Source organism: Opisthorchis viverrini, assembly GCF_000715545.1.
Source record: "Opisthorchis viverrini unplaced genomic scaffold opera_v5_7, whole genome shotgun sequence".
NCBI lineage: Eukaryota > Metazoa > Platyhelminthes > Trematoda > Opisthorchiida > Opisthorchiidae > Opisthorchis > Opisthorchis viverrini.
Genome location: NW_008751663.1, coordinates 734,130 through 751,031, shown reverse-complemented (window position 1 = coordinate 751,031; position 16,902 = coordinate 734,130). Strand labels below are relative to the sequence as shown.

At 44.6% G+C, this 16,902-nt stretch overlaps 1 protein-coding gene across 1 annotated transcript in view; it reads right to left on the bottom strand.

Moving 5' to 3' along the window:
- The window catches only part of T265_12610 (hypothetical protein), a gene marked incomplete at both ends in the record, with an annotated part of 32,153 nt that extends 22,367 nt beyond the window's left edge, over positions 1-9,786 (bottom strand). The window contains 9 exon segments of the mRNA XM_009164619.1: positions 555-629; positions 2,692-2,790; positions 4,256-4,313; positions 5,565-5,631; positions 8,605-8,935; positions 9,000-9,163; positions 9,412-9,556; positions 9,565-9,615; positions 9,685-9,786. Of these exon segments, the coding sequence (XP_009162883.1) occupies positions 555-629; positions 2,692-2,790; positions 4,256-4,313; positions 5,565-5,631; positions 8,605-8,935; positions 9,000-9,163; positions 9,412-9,556; positions 9,565-9,615; positions 9,685-9,786 (1,092 nt within the window).
- Positions 9,787-16,902: the final 7,116 nt, after the last annotated feature.

The window sequence follows — 16,902 nt, the reverse complement described above, 5'->3', positions numbered from 1 at the left end:
ATGACAGTTTGTCGCCAGCATCAATGAGAGCTACCGATCATGGAAATATCCAGTGTAACTGGGGTGTGTAGGCGACCCCAGACAGATGATTTCAAAAGCTCCGATCTCTTCTTTCGTTTTTTACATTCGTTCTCCGAACCGTGATTACCATCACTGTCCCGGTTTATTTCTGAAAACATTTTAGGTAACTCAGCTCGACATTGTCGGGATTTATAGACGCTCTGGAAGCGATGAACTGAACGGCCTTGCATCAACCAGTGTATTCCCGAGGAGGAGCGAATCGACACACGCGCCCGCATTATGTCACGGCTGGAGACAAGTTTTGTACCGCGAAATGAACGACAACCTTGAACTGAAGCTTTCCAACGGGGACTACGGCTGAATTGTGATTGTTGTGCTGAAAGTATGTACTGACCCGAAATGTATTACGGATTACAGAGAACGAATCACAGCGGTAAAAACAAAACAACTGTTGAACCGGAGAAGTAGTATAACTATGAGCGAAACTCTAGAAACCACAAGTTTAAAAAAAGCGAAAAAAAACAAGGACCTACTTTCAGATGATCGCGGATGCATCCTTGTAATGTATTGGAGGAAACTTTCAGGGACAGTTCAAGAAATTTCGACGGCTGTTTCGAAACGAAACCACAACATAGACACCTGAAATAGAATTTTCGATGAAATATGCAGTGTTGTAGAGTTAATAAGGTACTAATTTTAGAAGATAAGCGATCGTCCGTACCACACAACGGTACTGAATGAGCAAGCCATATGATCCGTCTATCACGTTCAGCGGCATTGTGAGTAAACTATGCAGGCTGCGTAAGTTTGGCTATTCAGTTAAAAAAAAGTACGGTCGATTCGGTTCACAAGCCACATTCAGACAACAAACAAGGCAAAACTAGATTGCCACACACTGTATAGATAACAAAATGTGCTGGTCGGTTCGACGACAGAAAAAGCTTCGCCTCGGCTAAGTGCCAAGAACTTGATGTGACAAGTTCTCCAAAGGGAGGGAAGTCCAGTAACTTTCATAAACCCCGCACTGCGTCAGAATTCATGTCAGTGGTTCTAACAAGCCAGTCCGGTGGAGAGCACTAAAGAACCTCGATAGTCAATGACTTACCTGCATATATAACTGGACAGTACGAGACGAACTGCTGTTGAGTGCAAACTCACATTCCACATCACTCACACATCCCGCTGTATGCTTTTAGGCAGATGATCCGGACAATATGATGGAAGGACAAACATAATCGCTCCTCTTATTTAACAAATACACTCGATAAGGTTTAGATGGAGCGGGAGATTGGAAATGTTCGCATACTAGACCATTACAGACCTTTATCATTAATACTTTATCAAACGAAATTAGATTATGGGGCTATATGTGAACTATTATTTCCGGTTGTAGTAGGTCATGGTTGTGGCGTTCTTGTTGTCAGTTTCTGTCCAGATTGCCTGAGTGAATGTCTGGAGGTGTAGGCACCTCGGAATGATTGTGTTAAGCTAGCACTAAGTCCCTCCCCCATCCACCTTTATTCTTTTCTTTACAATAAGGCTTTCAAATAAGTCATGGCTGTACGGCAGTGAAGCATTGGTGTTGAGCACTGATGTCATGCTGTCGTTGATGATGATGATGATCATCTCCTACAACAGTACGCCTAGCCTCCGTGCTACGGTGACTGTTCCAACTGAATGTTTGGGTTTGTAGTGATGAGCTCCTTTGCGGTCCCAAACAAATACAGTGTTGAAAAGAGCATATGCGAAACAGCTGTTCACCGCTTCGCCTGTTATGAAAAGGTAAAACTCCATAAAAAAAAGCTCGGCCTAAGTGATAATTACGCAGAATTCAAGTTTACAACCCCTAGTCGGAAGGCCAGCGATTCGATTCAGACTGCTGATTCCTTGATTGCTCATGTCCCAGACCTGTTACATCGTCTACCTCAAGAATGGCATCGCAATTGTGAACGGGAATAGCACTTTAGCTGAACAGAGTTATTCATTACTTTTTGGCACAGCACCACTCTGTAAGGATTTGGGAAGGTACTAGGATCGGGTTCGAACCCTAGACCTTCGATCAATAGCTTGCACCTTGACAATCGCGAACATGACAAGGACATGGGAGATGAAAACGTTTCTGATTGACTGCAGGTTGAAGACTACAAAAACAAGGGGGAAATTGATAACTTTTTTTAAAAAAACTGACTACATGAGTTTCAGGTTTCATCCCACTATTCAACCGACAGACTTTCTTAGAGGCTAAAAGCCAAGTTTCCGGGCAAAAACACCTCCTTGCTTCGCGAATCATTCTGACAGCAAGATCCACGCAACTCCATCCAAATTGTTCAAGTTTCGAAATGATTGCACGCGCACAAGGTGGAATACAACCCACAATACAAAAACAACTGACGAAGTACAGACATATCCTAGCAGTCTTAAGCGCCAGCTACCATTCCTAGATTCGTCGTCGTGGAGAGGATGATAGAACGCTGTGGAAGACTAGTCTGAGGTATGAAAGCCTAATCAGAATTTAAGAGACAGCGGAAAAACAAATGGTACAGTTGACCGATATCGATTCCAGAAAGAATGGGACAGTCAATCAAATGACGGCATCCAAAGTGATGCTGAATCAGTAGGCGGTAAGAGATGCGATTCAACCCGTGGCTTGACTTGCCTGGTTTCGTGTACATATTCACCCCGTAGAAGATCGTCCACCACCGTGAGTCCCGCCTCCTGAAACCGGGACTCAAGCAGATGCATGAACAGACAATGAAACTCAGGTGCGTCCTGAAAAAGAGAGAGACAGGATAAACAGATGAAAAACGATACTCACTATAAGCGCCCGACCGAGGTCGGACTATTACAGCACCAGCTGTCACACAGGAAAGGAGTGCCTATCCAGTCACACGGCACAACAGTTGCAACTGTTAACCGATGCTTTTCTATGATATCCAATCAAGAAATAGTTTTATGGATTGCACACACCATGGTTGACATGAATCTCGGCTGCATCTCAAGCAGAAAGGGACTGATAGGATATACTACAACGGTGAGTTGGAGGAATCAGAGCTTCCCATTTGCGGAAGGGTAAAATTGCGACGAATAGATTTACACGATAGGTCCCGGAATATCGGTGAGTATCTAGATCAGATCCTGGAAAACGATCAGGAAAGATTACTGGATGTAGTCGTGTTATTTGGTGATCTGATGTGTAGTTAACAGTCTATGATATCACCGCACCGGAGTCTCATATGACTTGTCTCTCCAAGACCCCAGATTGGGCTTTCAGTCTGTGAAAAGTTAGAAGAACGCATTTTCAAATGAAAAGCGGATTGCTAATAAATTGTCATTCGTATATAGACTCGAACTAGTCTTCCTGATTGTATATTCGGATCCGCTCTTCCCTGTAACTTTCNAATTTACTAAAAGCATAAGCCGCAGCTAATTTAATTCACGGGAATCGATCAACCCACACAGGCACGCTAACCAGTTTGGCGTCCCGGGCTTTTTCACAGGGCACCAACGCGCCAGTTCTGAATATCGTTCAGTGAAAAATCGTTCACCTGTTACACCCTTCCGGTGCCTGGCAGCCATGCCACCCGGAGGAAGCACGAGGGCTGGGATACTGCAAGTTCGCCCAGGCCTAGACAGGGGAAGTCGAGTGGCAGAGGTCGGATTCATTCGACGGACATTCCGGTCGGTAAATTCGCGCTCTAACCACTTGGGCCATCTGAATATAGGTTGAGCCAACCAACTATTCACCAGATCTCGGATTCCAGTCCTCCCATAGAATCGTGGGTTATGTAGTGCTGGTAATCCTTAACAAAGATGAAACAGTCATATGGTTCTTCACTGACCGGATGAACTTGAAGGTCTACATACTACTTGCAAATTCCTTGTACATTTTCCCTCTCCATATTGAATACAATCGTCATGCAAGTTACTTAAAAGAAAGTATCACGTTTTTGGAACAGAGTCTGGTCATTTGTCCAACAAATGTTATCACTTGTTCTAACAGGTAGCACGTGCCAGAGAACAGAGCGGGCAGCGTTAATGTACGATGCGTGGAGGATTTGAGGTGCCGTTTGGGTCTCTGACAATGGGCGTCGTGGAAACACCACTAGTTTATTTTGGTGCATAAGGACAAGCCAAAATCAAAAGTCACCAAGATAGATGCATGGAAACTGAAACTCAGAACACGCACACACACACACACACATTCCTTGGACCAAATACACAAGTCCAAACATACTTGTTGCTCCTCTTCACAAAGACGAAGCGCTTCAATCAATCCGCCTGGGTCTACCACACTGTCAAGAGAAAAGCGAGAATAGGAGGTTGTGCCAGAAATGCAAAAAAAACTAGGCTATAGTCAGTGGAGCTTTTACTCAGGATTGATAAGCATGGTGTGCGGACCACTATCAAGACTACCTGCCCCTCTTGAATTATATCGGCTGTCGTTCAGATTACGACATTCGGACCATAGTTTATTAGCAACTTTGAGTCATTACGCACATTACTCTCAACAGACAGTGTTGAGCATCGACATGGCGCGGGACATCTTACTGAGCCGCACTCGATAGGAGCGACGCTGACGCATTCGCCCCCAGCGATGCTGTAAGCATAGGTAAGGGATCCCGACAGAACTATGATACTCATAGTTCACCTGAGTCAAATGCAGGATGGTGCGTGAACCCTTGCTCGTATTTGTGGACAGACAAAACAGATGTGGCTACAGACGTTCCAAAGTAATCAGAGGAAGCACTGTAGCGAAATTTCCATGATCCTAACGCTTGAACACTATTTGGCTGATTTAGTCCAGTGAGGAAGTCAGTAGCCTGTATGAGACTGTGAACGGAGAGTTTTTGACGACCGTTAACAGACGGATGAAACAGATTCCTCAATTGGTACTTGAGAAGTGTTCAGACATTGTTTAAAGTCTGAAACAAGAGAATACGAGGATAATAGTGACGGAACAGGCTACTTATAAGGTTGCTGAAAACTCCTTGGCAGCCCACGAAGGATTTTGGCCTTTTGGTGTTTATAAGGCAGGAGCAGCCGCAGAGTTTCAGTTATGCTTGAACCTGAACTGCAAGCAAACAAAAGATTTAGCTGAGACCGAAAAATGAACATCACGTTAAAACCAACTAATAAGTGTATTTCGAGATAAGGAAACCTTCTTAGCTGACCAGAGTACGCTGAAAACTGCAGCCCACGAAGGATTTTGGCCTTTTGGTGTTTATAAGGCAGGAGCAGCCGCAGAGTTTCAGTTATGCTTGAACCTGAACTGCAAGCAAACAAAAGATTTAGCTGAGACCGAAAAATGAACATCACGTTAAAACCAACTAATAAGTGTATTTCGAGATAAGGAAACCTTCTTAGCTGACCAGAGTACACACAAACCAGGGGGTAAAGTCAGCAGGTCATACCAGATTAAATCACAACTGGAAGTTCAATATGATGCCCGAGTTGTTGTCAATGATGACCATGATGAGAGAGACCAAATTCCAAACCGGTATTCGGCGGAAATAACCGATGCAAAAAGGCGACGCCTAACTCACCCACAGTTGCTAAGTTGCAACTGGCTGAAAACCAACTGCAACTGATACACGATACCCGTATCATCAACTAGAAGCGAGATAAAAGAAATGAAGAAAAATAATGCTGTGCGAATAGCAGCAAAACAAGGTACCAATAGTTGCTGACAATTTTCATGAGCGCACAAGAACTATCAGATGCAAATATTCCTAGGATAAGCTGAGGGCCGTTAGTGGTCCAAGGCCTACGGAGGACACGGTCAATGATAACTTCCTCTCATAATGGGATGCATTAAAATTACTGAGGGTTCTGAGGAAATTAGGTACCTATGTGCTTTTATTGGCTAGCATTCTTATGGCTTCCAAAAAATCTGACCCTAGGTTTTCAGATGCATTCAAATAAAAAATGGTGCCAGAAACACGGAAACACAAGAAGACGATCACAGCTACTCAAGATACAACTCAATTATCTAAAGATGCATATACATATATATGCGAAAACCCGTCAGCAGAGAGTCAAAAAGTGGTGATGCACTGGCAGTGAATGCATGAAAATGCTCAAGATTACTCAAGACTTGGGGTGCATGCTTCCTATCTGAAGTTCGTATCTACCTGCCTACGTTTAGGCGTACGGCTGCAAGCTTTCTGTAACAAAATGTTGCAAAAGTTGTACGAAATCTTGCGCAGTACTAGTTGCCTGCGATGTACAGAAACAATTGTGGTTAAGGGAATAAATACAAGAAAAACGCATAAACTGGAATCACTGTCATCAAGGAACTCCGTTGTACTCGTTTTCCCCTAGCTACCTTCATAGACCGCCTCCTACTTCTAGATGCCTTCGGTTTACTCACGAAAAATGGCATCCACACTGATCCATTATTCGTTGAAAAGGGAATTTTAACGCTCGATGTGTAAAATTCCCCTACAACTAGTGCGACGTTCGTACAGGAACCTTCTTGGGATGCACGTTTGAGTACCGTACAAGCAACGTGCAAACGGCGAAATTTCTCCAAAGTATCTTCAGTCCTATGAGGTCAGAAACTATCGAACCCATTAACAAGAATCTGGATGCGTTATTTTCAACTTGCGTGAAGCAGACACCGAGATGTGACGGGGTGTTGGATCCACATTACCAGCTAGTCGGAGCCTACTCTGTTGTGGAATCGACCTCATCACCAACTGTTTATTCCGATCTATCACGTGACAATTGAACTTATTGACAGTTGCAGCTGGGCTGTTTGAAAACACAGTCCCGCATAAGGTCTCCCGTTTGGAGTTTTTTTAACGCAGGTCTGTAGTTCACTTAAACTGCCTTCACTGGCTTATAAACCCTGTGTGCCCAACGTCGCGGTTGCAAAGCCAGCTCATTTCAGACCTCCGATGAAGAAGATAGAGTTAATGCAGAGAAGCCATGGTCAAAAGGCATCCTCGACTCATGCCAATCTGTCCGGAAAAAGAAACCCGCACATCTTTCGGCAGATATGTCAGATCCACACGGTTGAGTCAGCACTAACTTAACGGAACGCGTCGGGGTTCTTTTAAGAACACACCCAACGTTTGCTGCTGCAGCTACTTGTAGTTTCAGCTTACTGGCCACTACGGAAATGTCGTTTCCAGTGAGGCGACTGGGGTGTGGTGACCGACCTGACAGTCATCGTGAAAAAACGTTCACCTGCAACACTTTCGGTGTCTAGCTGCAACGCCACCCGAAGGAAGCACGAGGGCTCCGATACTGCCAGGGTGCCTAATCCTAGACACGATAAGTCAAGATGCAGAAGTCGGGTTCAAACCATGTGTCCCCCTCCCAGTCATCATCATCGTTCATCATTATTACCACCACTACGAAAATCGAAAGCCAGAAACTATCTAGAAACCGTAAAGTAGCTCCAAATGTAAGAAGGGATGAGTACAGACTGAACAAATCATTGCTTAAGAGACTTCGATTAGACACTTGTGCGCATACATTTTAGGCTTGGCTGGGTGCAGAGCTCTGTAGCTGTGTGTGCGAAAGCTTGTTAGCCAGATGAGATTAGGTCAAGATACGAAAAGCATAAGATGGTACAAAAACACACCCTCCACAGTTAATCTACAAAACTGAGAATTTTGGAAAAACGGACTTTTGGTTTTTCAGTTCTGACAACACAAAGATATCAGCCCAAGGGCTGGTATAATGGACAATTTCGGCATCAACCTGTTCCCAAAATGACTTCCAGTAGCCGGTGCAGCCGTCGCAGCTCTCATTAGGGAGGCGTTTATTCTGACAAATGCTGGTAAATCCTATATACAATTTATTTGTTCATCCGACCACGTTGGCTTATCATCTAATCACTGTAAAAGTTTTCGCAGTGTGTGCGGGAGCTGAATCGAAACATCCGAGACTGATTCCTCACGCCCCTCTGAGTCGCACATCAAGGAAAGTGTTGTTCAAGACTGACTACAACAGCTCTGTAAACACCACACCGAATACTTCTTTAGTATTCAGCAGGCTTCTCGAGTCGGCGAATCCGCTCTGATCAGATTCATCCTGATTTTAGTCGGACCTTTGGGAATAACCAGCCAGCTATTTACAGACCATTAGGGTTCGAAGATGGTTGCTGTTCTGCTGACCGAGCCGAGTAATTTGGTTGCAAAAGTTTTGTCTACAAACCATTAATTTATTACACACGGATAACGTTATTCCGATTAGTGACAAAATTGCCCAGCACAGAGAACAGCACAACAGGCATCCATACAAGATGGGTTGCAAATATTTCTTACAATCATCATCGCCATCAAAGACGGCAACAGCAGTGTTGACATTGATGCTCCACTGCCGTACTTCCTTCAATAAGAAGGCAATTCAAGCAAAGAATACATCTAGAACTGAAAGCTCATAATAATCGACAGCATAACATCCGTCTTCAACACGGATGCTTCACTGCCGTACAACCATGATTTATTTGAAAGTCTTATTGTAAAAAGAATAAAGGTGGACTGGGAGGGCACTCAGTGCGAGCTTACTACAATCATTTCGAGGTGCCTACACCTCCAGACATTCACTCAGGCAATCTGAATAGAAACTGACAACAAGAACGCCACTGGCATCGGGTGGCAGCCATATCTTGCAGCGTCTCCAACCAGGCGCAGTGAGGATCACGCGGTCCCCATTTTGGAAGGGGAGTAGCACCGACAGCACCCAAGCGTTCCGTGATCTCCTTCATACTCTTCTGCAAAGTCAAGGGTTGGTCACCTCTCTGTTTACGCCACTCTGAAACGGGCATGGAAAACAGCATTCTCTTCGGCAAACGATGATGTGGCATAGGCAACGCATGTTCCAACCAACACAGCTTCTGGTGCTGGACACATTCTTCAATGGGAGTACCCGTTGCACAACCGAAAGCGCCCTTTCTAGCTGCCTAATTACGGACCCGCCGACACCATCCCACACGAGCTATGGTACGGAATCAATGGTCGTCAAACAACTGAAGATGCCCCAGTTCCGCTGATCAAACAAGCCAGTTCCACAGCCATACAAAAACATCCCGTTGTGTAGCCTGAAACACAAATCCCTTGAGATTCAGAGATACACCACTCTGACAACATAGTTACCTCATTAGCAAACGCGACCGGAGCCTTGCATTGGCCTCACCCGTCACATTACAATCAGAACTAATACAAATTTCAATACATGCATGGCGTCAGTATAGCTGATAGACGGTAGCATACGGACCGGGAGGCCCGTGATTCGAACCCGACTTTAGCTATCGACTAATCTTGTCTAGGCTTGGGCAACCTGGTGGCACCCCAGCCCCTGTGCCCCCCCCCACTGGTGGCACGGCAGCTAGGTACTAAAAGAGTGCCACAGCTAAAATATTCTTTCCAAGGTATGTACTAGGCTCCACAATTTCGAGTGCCTGTCCCTGGATTTTGAGTAGCGTGTCCAATGGCAACAAGTCCAGCCGCATGACTTTACACTTTGTGGGTACGAATTGCAAAGCAACGAACTGGATGACTTTGGTCAGTTCATCCGGAAATACCTATTTACCTCTCCCAAGACCAGAACAATATCGTCTGCATATTCGAGATCGACAAGACGCTATTTGAACACCGGAGTTTCGAAGACCTCATTATCTCATCGATCACGATATCAAATAGGAATGGATACTGTTTTGTTTACGGAAGGTTTTGAATAGCTCTCTGCATCTCTCACACGTCTGAAAGTCTGAAAATACAAAGAACTTATTATGTTCAAAAACGTCTGTGGCATTCATTGAGAGGCAATCGTATCAAGATGAACAGATCGGTCAACCGAGTCGAATGCACATTGGAAATCCAGGAACATTAGGAATTGGGGTCGTTCGTAGATATGACGTTGTTCTAGCACGTGACTGAGTGTGAAAAATTTCGTCAACGCAATCCCTACCAGGCCAGAACCCCGCCTGCTGCTCTTGAGTCGATGTTTTACGGGACACCACCACCATCAGAGTCAAGCTGGTTCCCCTGTAGTTATCACAATCATCACGAGACCCATTTATGAAAATGGGGACCACCGTCGATTTTTTCCCAGTTGTCTGGGACATTCTCGTTTTCCAAAAGGCATGGAGACAAATCAGACACAGAATGACTGAAGACTTCATCCCCATCTATGAACAATGCGGGGGAATGTCATCCGGATCAGAAACTCGATGGCGCTCGAGAGGACATATCCAGTCATAAACTTCCGAGGTCGTATAGGGTTCCATGTTCACTGTCCAGTATTCTGCGTAAGCTGTAGGCTCCAGATGAACGGTGGACACAGATGAGTGTCAACTGGTGGCTTGTTCGAAGTATTCGGTAAAACAGTCGAGGCGTTCTTCTTTATTCACGATGGTCGCTCCATCTTTGTTGGTTTCGCTCAAAGGTGCTTTACGAAACCACTGAAAGCTAAGATGGCTAGGACATGTCTTACGCATAGTTTCCACGTTTTCTGTGCCCACTTCGGAGTAATGAAAACTTAGCGGTTCAGAGAATCTGACGTGGCAGATGGGAATAAAAGATGTTAGGAAAGTTTGGGTGTTCACCTTCCAGGATGGGGTTCATGTGGTCCTCCCTGCGCTAAGCTGGAAACACCGAACGATGAGATGACTGATGGATGTCAGTGACGTGCATGCTGCCAGTCTCTATTCAGCTTGTTTGGCCTTGGATGTTGGCTAACCTCAGGTCCCATTTCCTATCCCACTTATTATTCTTTCCAATTCAAGGCCTTATTGAAATAAATTCGGACAACAGAAACCGGCCATTGATAATGGTTAGCAGCCATAAATTACAGCATCCCTAACTATTCTCTAGGACCGTTCAAAATCGTTCAATCTTTATCGTGCAAGGTCTCACAGGAATAAAAGATAGATCTTAACATACCTTCATTTGAGAGCGAGAAAACAGACTGGCGTAGCTTGTCAAACCGAAAGTAGAGCTGAAGAAAAGCATTCAAGTAGCAAGTACTCCCATAGTTTTTGAGCCCATTTCGAAAGCACTAAAAAGACAAGGACATAAGACTTTGAGACTACGAACTGGCCAGAGCAAATATGGAATAAGTGGATTGTAATAAAATATTCGGCTCACATGGGAATTCGAGGTCGGATGTGATAAACCCGAATCAGAGCAAACTTCTGTTTGACTCAAGCGGCTCAGACCATTGAGACACCGAGGCGAAATTTTGCAGGTGGACCTGAAGAAAAAAATGGCAAGGATTGAGGGATAGACAATACCTTTAACCAATATCAGTAAAAACAAACCTGGATGGGGAAAACTGGAATAATACAACATACCACCGTCTCCTGGAGAGCCTACAGAAGCACTACACGTCTAAGTGGAAGACAGACCATCCCTGGTCTACGTAGGATACCCCCCTTCAGCTAGGTGGGATAGAGCATTGTGTAGAACGAATGAGATCCGGCGTGTATACCAAACTCTAAGGGACCTACAAACTGGAGAAAGAATTACGACTGGCTGAAGCCAAACTACGTTCGGGGTTGCACTTATCTACCACCGAGAAAGACAAAGTCATGATGGGAAATTGGTTACCTTTAACTGCTCGAGGTACTTTCGACAACCTTCCCCCAAATGGTCTAAGTTTAGAGTAGGGTCAGAGACTAAGTACACAGAAAAGACCAGATGAAGTGTCTTGGGAGGAAGACTGAAAGCAATGGAACGTAAGAATATTTCAAGCTGTGGCTCTGTAATTGATCGCGAGACAAAGCTCCTAATGCATAATTTTACCAGAGTGACATTATTTTTTACTAATCAAGATTCATTACCAACTAGAGATGACTGTTGAGAACTCAATATACATACGATAACGGCGCGACGTCACTTCGTATCTGAAGCAATGCATTCGTGAACTAGCGTGAGCGTCATTGAGAACTTCAATTGGTGACAGGAGAAACCGGTTGGAATTGGTCTCGAATTTGTACATTACAACGGCTGCAAGTACGAGAGATGTGTTCGGGCCTCATAATGAACGGAAAGCCAAAAAGGTACATAGGGTAGTCATGACAGCCCTCCTTACGTTGGGAAACTGATTTCACTAAGGAAAACTGTGAGCAGTTGAAAGCATTCGAAAAAGGCGAATAAAAGCCACAACCAACTTTAGTGGCTCGAAATCGACTTCTCAATTAGAACATTTGACCGCTCTGGGCAGTGATACTTAGACATCGTCACTGTCGAGACCCACATTTTAAGGGAAACAGAAACCGGATCCGTTTGTAAGGTCTGTTTTGTTGAGCGTTCTGGACCACATGAATCTTTGTGACACGATAGGATGACCTACTGGTCTGTTGTATGGGGTCCAACGGCTCATGCCTTAGTATCACATGGCGCTGTTTGACGTTTCTACATTCTCGACAAGGTTTCTTGATCGAGGTATCCAAACTATTCTGCCTATAGTTCTACCGATCCGTCTACCAGAAACACGTTTTTCTACCAAACCCAACTATATAAAAAATTGTTCAGCTGTAGCAACTACAATGACACCAGAAGGAATCACGAGGGCTGAGGTAGTGCCAGGTTGTCCAAGCCTAGACAGGGGAAGTCGAGAGGTAGCGGTCGGTTTCGAACCCCTCCCCCGTTATGAAATTCGCGCTCTAACCACTGAGCCATCCCACAACCAACTACCTACCAGGTGGGTTGTAGCACCTTCAATCTAGCCCTCACTTTAGCTTCACGGGTGCAACGCATAAATCCATGGGAAACACGCGTTTCACGACCACAGGATGCTGATTAAACAGGTTGCCCCACATATAAAGACATGGGATGGGCTAACATGTCTTTTTTTGTAGACGCTGAGGTTGATTGAATGGCACTCACCAGTTGAGCGCCTAAACATTCACACACCTCGATGACAATAGCGATGTTTGGGTCAATGGCTATGGAAATGAGCAGCTGGTACCGGAGTTGAGTGCCTCCAAAGACGAACACGTTCGCAAGCAGCAGAATTGTGACGCCAAAAATGAAAACGTGAACTATTAATCCCGCCTCACACACTGTGACTGCATCAAAATCTAAAAAATCGCGTTCATAATGAAAACCTCGCGAAAGAAATGGACAGTGGAATGACGCCAGACAATGTGCTGACTTACTCACACTCTCCCAACTTGCAGTTCGGCTTTTCCAGTCTATAAACCAGCAACACGTGTTCAGGTTTGACATCGTCTGGCTTCTGAAGTGTTCGCATCCATGACCAACGCATTCCAAGGCTCCTAAGGAGTAAAGAATTTAATAACTTCCAGGAACCAACATCTTTCCGGCAAAAAGTTGAAAGGTGGTCGCCTTGTTTGACCTACGATGTGGCCTATTCAAACAACATCCCCTCAAGGTCAAGGCTAGATTGCAGGACTGAATCCGTGGGGACTGGAAGCACTTGTAAGATTTCGGAGCGTGTGTGCATTCGGCTTTAGCCTGAATAACACAGATGAAGAAGCAATGCTGACTGCTTTTTGGAACCTCAGCTTAGGACAGTGTTAGCTGTACAATAACACGAGTTGTGGTTCTAAATTTAGCCTTACTTACGGTACAGAATGTATCAAGGAAAGAGTCATTCCGAGTACTCACTATATCGAATTCGCCTCTCACGACCCTTTAGCCAAAGCCACACACCCGACACCAGTGTACCAAAAAAGTCCACCGTGCCTACTTGGTCAAGCTTTTCGTGGAATATCTGGGAGTACATACAAACAAAAATAATACGTATGTGATCAGACAGCCTACATAAAGGTCGCCCAAACAACAGGGTACCGTTAGATTCAAACGGCGGCACCATGCGAAAGCGAGCCTCTTATGAATGTCACCAAAAGAAATACTCGTTGAAGGTGCAGCCGAACTCAACAGTGACCATATGGAACTTTTACAGGAATGCTTCCCTGGTCTGAGGTGGTCTGGCTACACAAAAAGCTACTTCACTGATAGTGTGTAGCAAAATAATAAAAATAATAGCACTGAATTGGGTATACAATAATAAAGTGGATAGATGGGACAGACTCACCAAGAATTGTTCTCTTTAAAATAATTCGTCATCGACCCAGTTCAGTAAATAAATAGCAATCCAATACTGGCGGTCCAGTGGTATTCTTGCGAACAATTCTCACATATAATAAAATCAGAAAAGAGTCTGGAATGTCACGATAGCAGCGTTAGCACATGAATCTCTCGAATGAATGCTGTAAGTTCGAGCGAAATCAGAGATGAAACCCGACGCACGTGACCACGGCGTTTTGCGCGTAAATGTACGGGTGCACGTTTTTCTAGCTTACAGTATTAAAAAAATCTTTATGCAATGTTTTAACGGAAGCAGAAGAAAGATACAAAACACTTCCGGTCAAAACGCGCTGGTAACCTAAAGAGATTAAACCTGCCCCACCAAACCTCTCCGACCCGGAGAAGTTGATAGACGGCTATATTTTTCGAGGTGACTGGGAAACGACGTCCCATATATTCTTCGGAAATGTAATTATTGGAGAAATGTCGCTCACAATGGCGAAAAATAACTATATAGTATTTTGTCGGTCGCTCAGCGAAGGGAATTTTCCCCCTGCTCATAAGAAAGCAACTGTCACGAAAATCTGCAAAACGGTTGACGGCTCATAGCGCTGTAGCTGCAGGCCTATCCACCTCACTAGCATGACGCGCAATGCGATGTAACCCATTCTGACGAGAGCTATCTTAAATCACCCCAATGTAAACAAACTGATTTCCGTAGCGCGACACGGATTCCTACCGAAGTGCTTTCACGTGAAAAACATACTTGTATTTGTACTTAAATCACATGTAAACAAACTGATTTCCGTAGCGCGACACGGATTCCTACCGAAGTGCTTTCACGTGAAAAACATACTTGTATTTGTAGGCACCTTAACCCAAGATGATATTGAAGAACTACTACGGAATGCGATAATAGTTGAATTCGCAAAACACTTGATCGAGCTCCGTACGTTCTGCTGCTCAAAAAGATCGGGTAATATTATATTTCACTCCGGAGTAAGTTGGTCGCATCGAATAAAAGATTCAGACTGAACGTAGGCTCAACTTACACTCCTTCGGCGTTTATCTCCATTGGAGTTTTGAAGACGCCGTTTTGGAATCGCCCCTCATTTCGATCTGCGTTAACGAACTTCTAGACGCCATTCTAAGTCCCTGTTAACTTTTTGCGGATAACTTATAGTCTTGGAATTCAAAAAAGCATTCTCCAAATGGTAGATGCCGTAGTCAAACTTTCTACCGGACGATGAGAGGCATCCAGAGCCGTTCACAGTAGACTCAGCGAACGCCCTTGTCGTGCATAGTAAGAATGGACCAAAACTTTTGCGAAGAAAGATACCAAAAATGGTTAGATGTCTGAATCTCGTTAAACATGATCTCACTCTACCAAGGAATTCCGGCTCAATAAATATTCGCAGTTCTGCGGATGGTTGGCAAACCTTCACCGTTTTACTCGCTTGAACTTCCGGTTATTCTGTGGGGCCCGCCTAAGACCATTTCCCGATTTTTCTGCCAACCCTTCTTCACTGGACTCAAAACGGGCGTAAACCTCTTTCAGGACGTCCCCAGCTGCTACGAAAACGGTTACCGGCCTCAAATCCGTGAACCATGGATCACGTCTCGCGGTGCTTGCTCTCTTCTCCCTGGAGTATCGCTGCCTCCGAAGAGAACTAATTCTCAAGGTTTGACCGTCACCTATGACCCAGCAAACTCAAAGTGGCGAAATGGTAAGGTCATCTAACTCAGTGGAAAATTTTCTCTGAATTTTTCTTATTTAGGGTAGTTGATACGTTGAGCATTCTTTCACCGACGGTTGTTTACTGTGCGTATAATACTATGTTTAATGAATTTACAGACGCATTTTGTGTGGGTCTTCCCGTTGACGGCATAGTGCACCTGGGTTGCGAAGTTAACGAGGAGTGCCGCATGCTTTTCAGGTTGTGCATTTCAGGCGAACGGAAGCCGCTAGAGGACATGAACGATCGTGACTTTGGAAGTCTGGCTGAAAGCCCCAGTGCTCTCCGTCAACGCGTGAAAGCAGCATGTTGATGTCCGCTTAATTAATTCGCATGGTATATGTTAGGAGTTACAGACTTAGCGGCGTGGCTTGTGAATTTTTCGGAAACTTTGCGTTTGGGCTTATTTGCAGCTAAGTTTGTACAGTTGTTAGAAACTATGGGCGGTCCAAAATAAGATATGTGAAGAAATTCAAATAATTTTCCGAGGTATGTTATGAAAAGAAGTCAAAACACGAAGGTTTAAAGGCAGTTTACAGTACAGAAAACAAACCAGTGGATCTCCGGTGGTTTATCGAAGCTATTATCATTTATTTTTGATGAGCATGGCCACAAGCATAAAAAGTGAATGCAAGCGATGAATGCGAAAGAGTAACAGGAGAATATAGGAGAAAGGTGAGCAATGTCTCATGCCAAGGAGAGTGCCAGTCTGATGAGAGGAGAATATAAAGGTGAGCAATGTCTCATGCCAAGGAGAGTGCCGGTCTGATGAGGTGAATCCAAAATATGTAAAGATTTTGGTATGGGATGGGACGTCTAAAGACCAACATCCAAAGAAAGGACAAACAATAATGAATGCTCTTCAAGGCGCAGTGTGCGCTAGCACAGTCAAGATTCGCACATCAGGCACAAAGTGCCCCTCATACTGGGTCTGGTGTGAGATTAAATGGCAAAAATGTACATTCAACTCCATGTCCCACGCATAAAAGTGTCATAAGTACGCAGAGAGCCCACAATTGCAAGCAAACACAAGTCACTGACTGCGACCTTAGGAAGTCCCAGTCCAATAACAGCCTTAGCGGATTGAGGAAAGCATATCCCTCGATAAGAGATGATCACCGGTTGGTGAACCAAAA